Source organism: Canis lupus, chromosome 11 (genome assembly GCF_011100685.1).
Source record: "Canis lupus familiaris isolate Mischka breed German Shepherd chromosome 11, alternate assembly UU_Cfam_GSD_1.0, whole genome shotgun sequence".
Lineage (NCBI taxonomy): Eukaryota > Metazoa > Chordata > Mammalia > Carnivora > Canidae > Canis > Canis lupus.
In genome coordinates this window covers 64,896,626-64,911,143 of record NC_049232.1, presented here as the reverse complement: position 1 = coordinate 64,911,143, position 14,518 = coordinate 64,896,626, and the positions used below count along the sequence as shown (strand labels likewise).

The following is a 14,518-nucleotide window of genomic DNA, read 5'->3' as shown; positions in this document are numbered from 1 at the left end:
GAATTTCAGTAGAAAAAAAAAAGAATTTCAGTAGAGTTAATGAGTTATTTATTGGTTTGTACCAGCAGTGTCCAGTAGAAGTATAATGTGAGCCACATCTATAATGTTAAGTTTTCAAGTACCTAGTATTAAAAAAGGAAAATGAAACAGGTGCAATTAGCTTTAATACTTTAATTAATCCAGTATATCCTGAATATTATTTTATTTTTAAAAAATATTTTATTTATTCATGAGCGGCAGAGAGAGGCAGAGACACAAGCAAGAGGGAGAAGCAGGCTCCATGCAGGGACCCCAATGAGGGACTCAATCCTAGGACTCTGGGATCACGCCCTGGGCCGAAGGCAGCTGCTCAACCGCTGAGCCACCCAGGCGTCCCCTGAATATTATTTTAATATGTAAGCAATATAAAAAACTAACAAGATATTTTACCTTTTTTTTTTTTTTTTTTTACGTGAAGTCTTTGAAAACCAGTCCAGATTTTATACTTAACAGCATATCTCAATTGGACCAGCCGCACATTGGATAGAAAGTCTGTGTTGGAATTTCCCATTAAGACTTGTTTAAGAATTCACTCATTCAGTTGAACTTTGTTGAGCATATATACCACATCAGGCCCAGTGGTAGGTGCTGGGTGTGCACCATATAGAAAGGGTATATAGCCAGATGGAGGGCAAGGTATCACTTCAGAGTTAGCTGTGTGGTGCCACTGCAGTACACTAACAGAGTTACATGGTAGCCCAAGACTGAAGAAGGCTCCTCTACCTTTCTGTAAGCTCCACACCATAACTCTTTTGGCTGGCTGTATGGTAGGGAGTTGAGAGGACAAGATGGTCAGGTCTCAGAGCAAGTGCTGGCTAAATTACTCACTCTAATTTGGTCTCAGCGGCAAAATAGCAAGAGAAGGCTGACAAGAACTCCTGAGGTGACCTTAAGTCTGTCCACACCCCTGGCTTCAAGGAACAGGAATAAAAGAGGTAAAGAGCAAAGTGGGCCTGTAGCTTACCTGCCCATCTGTGTGATACTGGGAGATAGAAGACAGACTTAACAGTGACCCTACTCACTAGTCAGCTAAGACCTGGTTTCAATCTCTGCAGATAGCCTGCATCTCCTCCTCAGTGGGAAACTGAGAAGAGGTTGCACAGTGGTGGGTCTGGGTAGATTTGAAAGTTCCCCTCTCCCTGCAGTGCAGCTGGAACAGACTCCGCTAATGTTACATCCGGGTGGGAAATGACATGGCCACAGTCAACCTGTATCCTTACTGATCCCTAGACCTCATGGATTCCGTCTCTGCCAGGCTGATCGGCTGAAAAGACAAACTTAGCCACATTCCAGAGTGAGTTTGTTGTTCACAGTGAGAGCTTCAGGTTTGAGAGACAGGAACACTTTTAGAAAGGACATAGCTTCGGATGCATTCCGACTAAATTTAAAGCCTGGCTCTTCCATTTGCCACGTACGTGGTATTACCTCCCTGAATCACCCATTTTTCCATCTGTAAGATGGAGGTGAGGATGTTGATGACAACTCAGAACTGACTGACTGAGTCCAATCACACATGTGAGATGATCTATAACTGGAAACTATAGTTGGACCCTTGCCGTTAACTGAGTCGATGAGAGCACACCTGAAGCCATATTACCTGGGCTTTGGCTCTTCCACATACACACCTATGACCCTGAGCCTCTCCAGGCCTCAGCTTTTTCATCTGTCAAGTGGGGCTAACAGTGTTTCCCTATGGGGTAGTAGTGAAGATAGAATGAGTGATTATATGGAAAACCCTGAGAACTGTGCGTGGCACACGGCAAGTGTTAACTCTCCGTTTTCATGTCTTCCCAGAAGAAAGCTTTCTAAAGAACTGCCTGTTGTAAACAATAAACTCTATTTAGAGTAAAATTTAAGAGCCAAATAAGAAAATCCTATTCTAAGTGTCAGTGGTCGGGTTCCCCTCTGCCAAGGATGATAGACTGAGGGTAAAGGACTGTATTAGCACCTAGAAAGTACAAACTAGTTTCAGCAGAAATAGTAGCAAGATCACCATGCTAATAAAATCATGGATTGTCAGACGAGCATTTTTTAAGTATAAGCTCTTTATTCCTTCACTATCAGGAGGTACATATGTATTTTTCCTCAAACTTCCCTGTACACATTTCTGTAAGATTAATTGTGGGATGGGATACTGCTGGATAGTCTACATTTTTATCTGCTCCCTTTCACTAAATAGTCCCAACAGGGTGTGTCGTAGCATGATAAGCCCCACCAGTGATGAGCAAACCAAAAGCACATTTTCTTATTAGATAAAAAGCAATGTAGGTAAATACTGAAAAGACTGTAGGTGGCTGGTGACCTCAATTATTTACGAGGCTCAGAGAATAAAGTTTTCAGAAATACATAATTTATCCTGTAATGTCTGCTGACCTCTGTCACGCGCAGGCTCTGCACCCACCTCAGGGCACAAAGACAGACAAAGCATGGCCTCTCTCTGCGAGGGGTGTCCTGCCTGGTGGGCAGGCAAAGGTGGGCCCGCTGATGCTGGCGTTGAGGGCGAGCATAGAGAATACACTGCATCCTGCGTGGGGTGAGAAGCGGGTGCGTCCAAAAAAGCTTCTTAGTGATGACCACTGAGAAAAACCTCCAAGATCAAGTTGGAGATGGACAAATAACATGGAAAAGGCTTATAAGATGCAAAGGACTTTCCCAGCAGAAGAGTGTAACCTCTGGAAATGCTGCACATTTGTGTGCCTAGAATATACCTCTCTCTTTCCTGAACAATATAAAATATTAGCCAGAAGAATGCATGGAACTTAAGACAATGTATTTCCCAAATAAACACTCATTTCCTTTTCTTCCTGCTATAATTAGCTTTCGCATGCGTTGCTTCTCCACAAATAGGAAAGTGTATTACCCTGGAGGTTAGGGTATGTGGTAGTCAGTAGATGAAGGATTTTGGACTGTGGTCAGATTCTAGGCTCCAAGTTACCAGCTGAGCAAAATGGGCAGGTCCCCTCCTTGAGTCTCCCTTACCTTAACTGTTTCATGAAGATAAAAGCAATGCCTGTCACTGGGTTGTAATGAGCATCTAATGGGTTGACGGCTTTGAAAACATCGTGGGAAGTCCCTGTGCTTTCCTGGTGTTTGCAGATGACTGTTTGACTTTGTTTCCCTCTAGTGGTTAGCATAGGACTTTGCACAGAGTAGCCAACTAAGATTTCAAAGGAAGACCACCCTACTGGGAGGCTCATTGACCATTTATTTAAGTTCACATATTTGTCAGTGACTTAACGAAAGACAGCCTTGCTATTCATATTTGTAGAAGGGCCTGGGGGTTGGGACTTGTTAGCTAATATGGATGACCAAATCAAGATCCAAGAGGATCTCCATGAGCTATAAAACCTACAGAGTAAAAATTTTTTTAAAGATTTTTTAAAAATTTAGGGATCCCTGGGTGGCACAGCGGTTTAGCGCCTGCCTTTGGCCCAGGGCGCGATCCTGGAGACCCGGGATCGAATCCCACATCGGGCTTCCGGTGCATGGAGCCTGCTTCTCCCTCTGCCTATGTCTCTGCCTCTCTCTCTCTCTCTCTGTGTGACTATCATAAATAAATAAATTAAAAAAAAAATAAAAAATAAAAAAATAAAGATTTTTAAAAAATTTATTATTTATGCGTGAGAGACAGGCAGAGGGAGAAGCAGGCTCCATGCAGAGAGCCCGACATGGGACTCGATCCCGGGACTCCAGGATCCTACCCCAGGCCGAAGGTAGCACTAAACCGCTGTACCACCGGGGCTGCCCTACAGAGTAAAATTTAATAGGACTCTGCCTTGAGGCTCAGGACAATCCCTTGTAGCATTTGCCTGCCTTCTGGGGACATGACCGCTGTCCTCAGCAAATGGCCCACCAGCAGCAGCCTTGGACCTGGCAGGCTGGCTGGTAGGTTAGGAGCACCAGCTGGGGCATGCATCACCTGGGTTCTGGTCTTGATTGCTGAAAGTGGCTTCTGTGACCAGGAAGTCCCTTCTCTGGTCCAGTTTCTTCCCTTTTTTAAAAAAAATTTGATTGCTTCTTCCCTTTTAAAATGAATTTACACAAGGTAACTTTATGGCTTTCTCAAGCTTTCCTCCCTGGGTGCTCTGTGTCAGGGCATCTAAATTATTTCCCAGATGTACTGTTGTACATTTCACCATTGTACAGACTCACCTGAGCGTCACACTGGTGCTTGTATAATCCAGCCTCGATGTTTCTGTCCATAGCTTAGCTGCACTTGGCTGGCCTTGACGGCCAATGGTCTGCCCTTGACCAAATCTGCATGCGTAGATCACTTGACTTTCTGCCGCCTTCCCCTTCCAAAATCGAACTTTGTAGTAGCTTTTATCTGGGTTAGTTCCAAGCACGGCATCCCTGAGCACCTACCGTGCGTGTACTCTGCCTAGGTGCTAGGCCCCACAGATGAGTCTGCCTCACTCCCAGCCCCCAGGGAAGACTGTAAGGAGGAAGCCTCCCTTTACGACAGTATGGATCTCAAAGAGCAGCTCTTATGTGTGATGGCAGTTGAGGATGAGTAGGGCCACACGGATGTAAAGAAAGACATGCTTGCATCTGGCTTCTCATCTTTGTGATGAAATCTCCCGAAGCAGCTCCCTGGCTCCTCTCCTTCCCTTCTGAGATTGGCCACAAAGCATCACTGCAGCTTCTGCCAATCCCCGTCCTTGTGACACAGATGGAGCTATTTGATTTAGAAATCTGTGTTGAATGGGTACTGTGAAACATCAGTCCTCAGAAGCTCGCTGGCGTGGAGACCAGCTGCAGGAAGAATTCATTGCAACCTCTGGAAAGATCAAGGTTAATATTTTTAAGAAAAAGATGAAAGTGTCTTATTAAGAAAATGAAATACCACATAATTGCCCATCAAAACTAGAACTTATTCTCCTATTTTTATAAAGCTGGAAGAACTGAATCGTGGAGAAGGGAAGCAGGTGTCCTTGGGTCCCACAAGCCAGATCCTTGGCCGTTCCACCCAGGGTCTTTTTCCCAGTCTCAACAGTCCAGACACCCAGACGGTTTGAATCCTCAGGGCAACCATGTATGCTTGTACAGGTTGGCTACTGCACAACTCTCAGGAATACCTATGGCCATAGATATCAATGAGGCATGTTTGTAGAATGGCAGTCAAGGATCTCAAGGGAGAGGTACTGTTTGGACCAGAGATGCATCTGGAAATCCCTCTAGAAAGCCACTTTCCTCGTAACCTTGCAGTTGCAGGTCCTCGTTTCCCTGATTCCTCTAAGAATGTTTCCTTCTTCCCAAGAACTCTGCCCTCAGCCTTGCCAGGGCCCAGACCCATGAGCCCCACCCACTCCCACCCCCTCATGCCATCCCCCACCTTCCCTCTGGGCCTCCGAACACATCCTGGTTCCATTTCTTCCAACCTTATCCAAATTCCAAGGAGCCAATCAAGGTGCAAGTAATAGGTCAGTGTGACCTCTTTGATGCCCACACCCATTGTTTTAGAGCAGGTTGGTCCAGTGCTCTAATCACCTGGGGGTACTAGACTGCCTGTCTGCACGGTGCCTGGCATACAGGACGTGGCATTTCCGAGTGGGTACTCTCATGTGTCTGTATCCGGGGTACAGTGCAAACTGCTGTGGGTTTAGAACAGGACCTAGGTCAGACTGCTTAAACATCTGGCCTCAGGGAAAGAGCATTCAGCTGAAGCATGCATGGAGGTACTTGACCCATGTAGGGTCCGATAACCATGTGGAATCTGAAGCCAACGCGAAGGCCAAGGGCATGTGGTGGTAGAACCTCTCGGAAGAATGCTTCCCATGCTTTGCTTGTGATGCTGTCGATGCCCGTGAATGCAGACCGTATTGAAAAGGCGATTTCTTCCTCATTCTGTCTTGGTAGCTCATTTTGGAGACTATAATTCTTCCATTCATCATCCGGGCTATCTTTCTGATAGTCAGTTTATACCAGACCAGAACGATGACTTTTTAACGAAGGTGGAATCGCTCCATGAGCAGCACAGGTGAGAGGAGGGGTGGGGTGGTGGCCTACTTTGGGAACCCAGGCTGGGCATTTCGGACCTTGCGTCCTTATGTTTGATGTTTGCTTCCTTTAGTTCACGAATCCTCTTTTAAGCTGTCGGGGGTTTGTGAATCTTTGAGCTGTTATGATGGCAGATATATTTGGCATAACTAGCATTTCTGTAAAGTGCAAAATCCAGTAAGAGTTTAGGGGGATTTACAGTGTTCTTTTTTAGGATGTCACTGAAATCCGTTAATTCCTAGGGGAAATGCCCTTTTTAAAGCGGACCGCCCCACGAATGACCTACCAGGCAGACCTTTGAACGGTTGGCCACATTTAATAAAATGGGTGGCTCCTTTGAGCATCGTGGAATAGCCAGGCATCTGGACTAAGGTCGCCAGGCTGTGTGAATCCCACGTCCTCTCTGGGATCGGGTCACAAAACTCCCTAATTCCTGAAAGGAGCCCCAGTGTCCCGCAGCTGCCTCAGGCCAAGCCTGCCCTCCACCAGACAGGCCCTCTCCCGGCCTCCTCATCCTTTGCCTCGTTTTAGTCCAAGCTGCAGTGGCATCTGTTCAGTCCCAGGTCAAAAAAGCGCCATCCCAACCGGGAAGGCCAGGTCTCAAGGGACCTGCCATTCTCTGGAAGGCTGAAAAAACAAAGGCCAAGCAGCCAGCGTCCCTTCTAAAAGGCAACTGCCAATCCTCCCTCCCAGAATTGTTTCCCAGGCAGAAGCCAGCATCCTAAAATAGCCCAGTGACGTCTGGGAGCTGGAGGCTGCCGGAAGAATAGATAAAGGTGGAGAGACCTGAACTTGGAACAAGGAAGGTGGGAATTTCAAAAGGTGGCAGTCTTCTGGATCTGATACTGAGAGCCCACTGGGTAAGAAGTAGTATTTAGTAAAGGATGGAGCAGGCTAGATGAAGTCCTATTCGGTGGACAAGAAAAGGTCCTGGTTTAGTAGGATCCAGGGTTAAGTTGTTTAAGATTTATAACATAAGGTATCTAATGACCTTACAACAATGTTATGAATTTGGAGAGGAATTTTATTTTTAAAGTTGGAATTATATACTCTATTGATTGGCAAACTCTGCGTCTTCTCTCCTCTTCTGTAGTGGGCTAAAGCAATCAGAAGCCGAATCTTGCTTCATCAACATAGCACGGACCCTCGACTTCTATGGAGTGGAGCTGCACGGCGGTAGGGTAGGTACCCTTGGCCCAGTCGGGTTCAGAAATTAACTTCTGAAAGTTTTAAAACTTCTTGAAACTGCCTTTTCCAGAATAATAATAATAATAATAAATAATAAAAGACCTTCCTAAACAATATTTAGAAACTTTATAAAGTAATGTTGAGTTTGGTTGGTTATTTATCCAGTTGCTTGTTTCATGTTTCCATGGGGTAGGGGCGTCATGGGGATTAGAAACAAGTAGTTTTTGTAAGATGATTTCGTGTTACGGTTAAAGAAGCGAAGGAAGTATATGCTCATTAGAGCGATGCTTTAATGAGCCAAGGGTTTAACTGTTTCATCTCCGTGCTGCTCAAAATACAGCTAACTGCTCAAATATGACCGCTTCTAAAAATTATTGAAAACTATTTTAAATTGATTGTTCCTTTTAAATAAAATTGGCTAATATCTTTCAATGACTGAGCAATTTCTCTCTGCCAGACACAGTGGCTTGCTTATTTCAGTAATGCCATGAGGTGAGTATCCTCATTACCCCATTTTACAGATGGAGAAACTGATACTCAGGGACTTCTCAAGGGTCACATAGCACACAAGTAGCAGCTTCAGTACGTGACCCCAGCACTAATTGGCATCCAATCTTTATATTTTCTACCAGTAATTGTCCCACATCATGTCCAAAAGGAAGCAAATATTGGTTGAACAACTAATAGGTACTAGCCATTGTTCCAGATGCTTTTCACAAGACCACAAGGTCTCATTTAAAGATTATTAGCAATCTTGTGAAATCGGTATGCTGATCATCCCATTTTACACTGAGAAAATGGAGGCTCAGGGAAGTTGAGTAAATGACCAGCTTTACATCTGTAGAGTATTTTTGTAATTCATAGACACACTTTCATTTCTTTTGTGCCTCTTCGGTTTTATAACCCTGTGATAGGCAAGTTATGACCTAAGTAATAAAATAGGAAAAAGATATGAGATCTTAGAAAATACTAACTTTGGGACTTGATAGTTAATTTTCACTACATCTGCAAATAATAATTTGTTGTAGAATGTTGTCGAGAACTTTCTACACTGGTGAAGTGGGCTTTATATGTGTCTGAGTTGATCTGTACTCTCCCCACCACTTGCGTCCCATGAGAGACCTCAGGCCAGATGATTACCTGCCTGGCTGACACCCCCCAAGGTGTCAGAGGGAGTTGGGTTACCTTCGGCTATGCTGGATCACCCGAAACCCCCTAAGTATCAATAACTCAATACCATAAAGTTCATTCTTCAGTAGTTCAAAAGCTGCGATGGGTCCCAACAACCCTCCAGAGTAGCCTTCCTTCATGCAGTGACTTGCTTGGCAGCCAGGCTGCTTCCGTCTTGTGGCTTCACAAGCTTCACACATGGCCTCATGCTTGTGGCAAGGAAGGAGGAAGCTGGAAGGCGGGGTAGCAGCTCCTAAAATGATTCAGCCCAGAAGAGACCCATCACTTCTCCTAGAACATTGACCGTGCCTGGTCATGTGGCCCTGCTGAGAAATGTGGGGATGGGCATGGGAATTTAGTGAACAGTAACCGTCCGGGGATGAGATGCATGTGATTTCAGTGGGTTGCCCAATAGTAAATGCTCTCCGGACTTTTGCATGTGTCAGCACTGTTTTCTTTGGACAGTTTCTCTAATTCCCCACGTTCACATCACTGTTCACAAGTGATTTATCCCTCTATGTCTCGAGAGGCAAAAGAGAATGAAAGTTCATTACACCTGCCCCATATTCTCTAATTTCAGCCTGATAAAAACCCTTGGGGAGGTGAATTTGATAATCGTTCTTGTACAAAAGGAAAAATTGAGGCTCAATAGCCCAAAATAACACAGCTAGTAAGTGGCAAACCTACCATTCACACTCAGTGGTAACTAAGTCAGACTGTGCCCCCCTCCTTTTTTTTTTTTTTTAATTTTTATTTATTTATGATAGTCACAGAGAGAGAGAGAGAGAGAGAGAGAGGCAGAGGGAGAAGCAGGCTCCATGCACCGGGAGCCCGACGTGGGATTCGATCCCGGGTCTCCAGGATCGCGCCCTGGGCCAAAGGCAGGCGCCAAACCGCTGCGCCACCCAGGGATCCCCCCCCTCCTTTTTTAATATAATTACAAGTATCTGATTGGGTAAATTGGGATATAGATGACTCAGGGGAAGGAGCCCTTTTATTTTTAAATTTTATTGTACTCACCTTGTTCTTAAATGACTTTAAAACACCCTGTAGTTAGTCACCATATCTTCTGTATTTTCATTGTCAATGGCAATGCGTGGCACACAGGCTCTTAATGAATGTGGAGTGTACTGGATTTATAGGCAATATTTATTTATTCGTTGGATTTAAAGACAGCAGTCCTCCCCTTCAAAACAATAGATAACTAACGCCTTTTTAGTGATGGGAGCTGAGATTAGTGGGAAGCTGTGCAGAGGGTGAGGCCTTTCTGATACCAGCATGATATCTAATTGTTGAAAATGTATAATCGGATGCTCATTTGAAGATTCTGTGGAATGATGGGTGGACCTGCCTGGTAACAGAGTCTCTAAGCTGCTGGGACCCAGGTGTAGGTGCCAGGCAGTGTGCATTCGCTTTAGAAGCATCTGGTGCTGAGTATTTGGATCTGAAGTATCCCTTGCCTGTTTTCCATAACGTTTTCCCTTTGGAGCTTATACATACTGCTATTTATAAAAGCGTGGGTGCTTGAGTTACCAGAGGGCATCGGCATGACTGTGACACGCTGTGAATCTGAGTTCTTCCCTTTTACAGGATCTGCACAATTTAGAGCTAATGATTGGGATTGCTTCTGCGGGCATCGCCGTGTACCGAAAATATATTTGCACAAGTTTCTATCCTTGGTAAGTGCAAACCAGTTCTAATTATTTTTCTGAATCATGCTTTAAAAATATGCCGAACAAAAGAAACGTTATGTCTAATTTTAAACTTTTATTTCTGAAGGAGGGGTAGAGACTTTACCCTAGGTTTTTACCTCTGACCTCTGGGAGGCTTGACCCAGATTCAGTACTTGGGACCAGTAGTTGGGTTTTCACCGGCATCCTTTTCCCCCAGTCACCCTATTGTTGGGATACTCTTTAGAAACATGGATAAACTGGTACAAGCCCTGGGCAGCACATTGGCCAGAATTCAGAGAACTTCCTCTGGGCAGGAATTGTATTGTCAGTGTGGTTCCTCAGTTAGTAGTTGGCCCTTTACCAAGTGTTCAGACTTGAATCCTCCCAAGACCCTCTGAAGAAGGCAGTGCTCTCCATGGACTTCTGATGTGGGACTCCACGCATTCCTAGTTGCATGATCTTGAGCATTTAGGTGAGGTCTCTGAGCCTCAGTTTTGCTTTCCGAAAATGGGCATAATCATGGATTTCAGGACTGTTGCAAGGCTTAATTGAGGGACTGCTAGTAAAGCTTTTAGTAGGGGACTTGTGTATAAAAATGCTGTCTGTGGGAGCTCTAATCGTGTCCTTATGCAAATAATAGAGGAGCTGTTGACACGCAGCCACAAAGTACCAGAGCTGGGATGTAGATCCAGCTCTGTCTGTCCTCCTGCTTCCTGTCCTCCTGCTGCTGCTCCACACTGCCCTCAGCCGTTCTCCCCAGACCCACGCAAGCTCAGGCCAAGCTGCAACATCACAAAAGCAGCTGACCACAAAGAGAGCACATTGCCCATGGTTCTTGTTCTTTAAAAGTTACGTCATAATCCAACGGCCCTTATGTGATCCTCAGCTTCAGTCAGCTCCTTGGTATCTGGCCGAGGCAACGAGCTGCCATCATTTCTACCCTGAGGTAAATTCTCGGAAGCTAGGAGCCCGCCTTCCTCATGGTCACAGAGTAGAGGACACACATGGAGAGGTGTCAGCTGCCACCCATCTGATCCCTATGTGCCTTTTGTGTGTTTTATTTTTTTGCAGGGTGAACATTCTAAAAATTTCTTTCAAAAGGAAAAAGTTCTTTATACATCAGCGACAAAAACAGGTGAGTTATGTCTGTGCTTGCTTTGTTTCTTGAGGTTTTAGCCACCTCAGCCAGTAGCTCTACGGCAGGTGAAGGCAGCTGGCCATCTGTTGGGGGAGAAAGAGCTTGGCGTGTGGTGGACGGAAAATGGGAGTCGGAATCCAGAGTTCCCATAGAATTCCCTGTGCTTCTCTGGTTGGAGATGTAACTTGCTTGGGAGTCAGTGAGATGGGTTTGGATCATCGCTCCTCCACCTCCACTGACCAGCCAGGCAGGTCCCTTAACCTCCCTTAGCCCAAGCTGTCTTGTTCCAGGAATGCAGTAGGACCTGCCTCTCAGGGAATCAAGTACATTAAACGAAAGAGCGTTGGTCAGAGCAGCAATGAATGTCAACAAGATGAGTTCCTTCCCTTGATGTGTTTAACGTGCACAGGAGGGGCACCTGGGTGGCTCAGTTGGCTAAGCGTCTGACTTTGGCTCAGGTCATTATCTTGGGGTCCTCAGATCGAGCCCTGTGTCGGGCTCTGTGCTCAGCGGGGAGTCTGCTCCTCCGTCTCCCTCTACCCCTCCTCCTGCTTGTGTGTATGCTCACTCTCAGTCTCTCAAATAAATAAAATCTTTAAAAAAATAAAATGCACAGTCATCTTCGCATATGTCTCCTAAGAGGTGACCACCCTTCTCCAGATGACTCTGGATAGAGAAGAAGACTCAAAGTTTTCGAAACTGAGGCTCCCACAGTTTTCTGAATTTGAATCAGAGACACCTGCTCTTTCCACGATACCACACTCTGTCCTGTTATACTCTATATTTTTTTACTTCTCGTCGCTATGTTCATTTTCCAGGGTTTCAGAGATAATATGTACTTAAAATGTCTCCATATAGCAGTGAATGCTTGGAAATGAGGACACTAATGCTCAAACTAGAACTAGAATCTGGGTCTCCTCTGACCCCCACCCCATTGCAAGATTGAAAGTGGCCCCAAAATGCAGAAGGTGGTAATTTAATTTGAAAACAAAAGAAAAGCTTAGGTAGTTGAAGATCAAGGAAATCATTAAAATGAAAATATGTGAGCACTTGATTTAATTCCGTGCTCGGGGGACAAATAGAGAAATCCACAGGCTTATAAAATATCAAGTTGCAGAGAAATGGAAGAGTGTGTTTCTTCAGGAGAGATTTTCCCAGAGCTAAATTTTAAAAGATGTATCACACAGCCTTTTTCTGGTTGCTCCAAATATATCCAACCTAGGAATGTAAGCACATTCAAAATCAGAGTCTTCATGAAGGATCACAAGTGATGGTAAAGAGTAGAGTCAGGTCATCTTTACCACATTAATAAGATGGTTAACAGATCCTGTTCCTGAATATTCCTGTAACATTGATTTACGGCCTCGGACATTTTGAAGCTGGTTTTCTGCTCTCTGTTGCACCTTACCTGGTGTAGACACAGAACACCTGTGAGCCTCTGCTCCTTCACCTGTGGAGATGAAATCTCTACTCTGTTTTTCTCCCCCAGACTGAATCCAGGGAACATATCGTGGCCTTCAACATGTTAAATTACCGATCTTGCAAAAACTTGTGGAAATCCTGTGTCGAGCATCATACATTCTTTCAGGCAAAGAAGCTACTACCTCAAGAAAAGAATGTCCTGTCTCAGTACTGGACTATGGGCTCTAGGAACCTGAAAAAGTGAGTATTCTTAAGTATCCACAGTAGGCTGAGATGTAAATATGTCCTGGTCACTGCCGGGTAGTAGACATCCTCGGGGGAAGGGGTTGCTATCATCCAGGGACCCCAGGCACTGGAGCTGGAGCTGCACGGCTGAAAGTGTCTCCAGGGACAGCAGGGTCTCCTTCCACGAGGACTCAGGTACTGCTCGTGTTCTCATCCTTCCTTTCGGCCTCCACAACTCTGTTGCCCGGGCAGCGCCCAGGCAGCCAGAATTACAACTGCTCCTACTCCATGTCCCTGTAAGGGAAGCACGTGGCAGTGACTCTGGGGGTTGTCGTGGTACTAAGACAGGCTCTCCCACAGAATGTTAATTCGATACAGTGCTCCCGAATAGTGAATGAGCAGAGATGAAGTTTCCCAGAGTCAAGTGACGCTGGGACATAATACATATAACAGTCACAAAATAACAGCAATAACGAAAACTGGCAATTGTTTCCTTTGTACCATGCACATACTTAATTATATTTAAATCTTATAACAATCCCATGTGTACTAGTGTCTACAGGAGTGATAATCAGAATATTTCATGAGCAGTGCAGCGAAAGAAATTACTCTTATAAAATTTTACCTTTAGATTAAAGTGGATTTCCTAAACTAATCCAGTTTGTATTTTTGTGTATTTATTCTAAGACTGCCGCCTTTCTTTTTTTTTTTTTTTTTTTTAAGATTTTATTTATTCCTGAGAGACAAAGAGAGGCAGAGACGTAGGCAGAGGCAGAAACGGGCTCCCTGCAGGGAGCCCAATGTGGGACTCGATCCCAGGACTCTGGGATCAGGGCCTGAGCCAAAGGCAGACGCTCAACCACTGAGCCACCCAGGTGCCCCCTAAGACTGCCTTTCTAAGTAAAGATACAACAGAAATTATCAAGTTAATTGTAAACTGTTTGTTGACTTGAAAAATTGTTTTCATAATTTTGTGTTGTTGATGTGGCTCTTACTAATGAAACAATGCCCCCTGTCTGAACCATTATCTCCTACGTGGCACTGTATCAGACTATTCCAGTGACTTTCCCATTATGTTGATAATCATTAGGTAGCTTTTTATAGACTCAATTAGTATTTCTGTTAGCATCAGTGATAGTATTTATGGTGCTAAGTGCTCTCTCTCAACTTCTGATGAACCAAGAACAAATATATTTTCAAAGTTTCTAGCTTCTATAATATCATCTAGTATTTTATACATTCAGTAGCCCTTCCTGAACATGTCACAGACGTAATTTATTGGAATATAGTATTCACTTTAGTTGGATCTGAGCCTTCAGGCCAGCTGACAGGATTGAATTGGGAGCAGTTGAAAACATGGATTTTGCTAAGAAAACTGAGTTCAAATCCTACTACCTGCATCACTTTTAGTTTGAATTTGTTTGATTTTTTCTTTTTTTAACTGACTGAGCCACCCAGGCAGGCACGATTTTTTCTTTTTTTAAAAAAGATTTTATTTATTTATTTATTTATTTATTTATTTATTTATTTATTTATTTATTTATTTATTTATTTATTTATGTATTTATTCATGAGAGATACAGAGAGATAGAGACATAGAGGGAGAAGCAGACCCCATGCAGGGAGTCTGATAATGGGACTCGATCCTGGGACTCCAGGATTA

General features: G+C 44.4%; 1 protein-coding gene across 10 annotated transcripts in view; it reads left to right on the top strand.

Moving 5' to 3' along the window:
• PTPN3 (protein tyrosine phosphatase non-receptor type 3) overlaps positions 1 to 14,518 on the top strand; it is a 143,685-nt gene that overhangs the window by 84,030 nt on the left and 45,137 nt on the right. For 8 of the 10 annotated variants that reach the window (XR_005367142.1, XM_038553060.1, XM_038553063.1 and 5 more), the window contains 5 exons: positions 5,899 to 6,019; positions 7,133 to 7,220; positions 9,988 to 10,076; positions 11,142 to 11,205; positions 12,698 to 12,870. Coding sequence is in view for 9 of the 10 variants with exons in the window: in XM_038553060.1 (XP_038408988.1) it covers positions 5,899 to 6,019; positions 7,133 to 7,220; positions 9,988 to 10,076; positions 11,142 to 11,205; positions 12,698 to 12,870 (535 nt within the window). In the remaining variant the exon portion in view is untranslated. Of the gene's footprint in view, positions 1 to 5,898; positions 6,020 to 6,793; positions 7,019 to 7,132; positions 7,221 to 9,987; positions 10,077 to 11,141; positions 11,206 to 12,697; positions 12,871 to 14,518 lie in introns of those variants that run through there. The other 2 variants (XM_038553067.1, XM_038553068.1) reach the window with 2 other exon arrangements.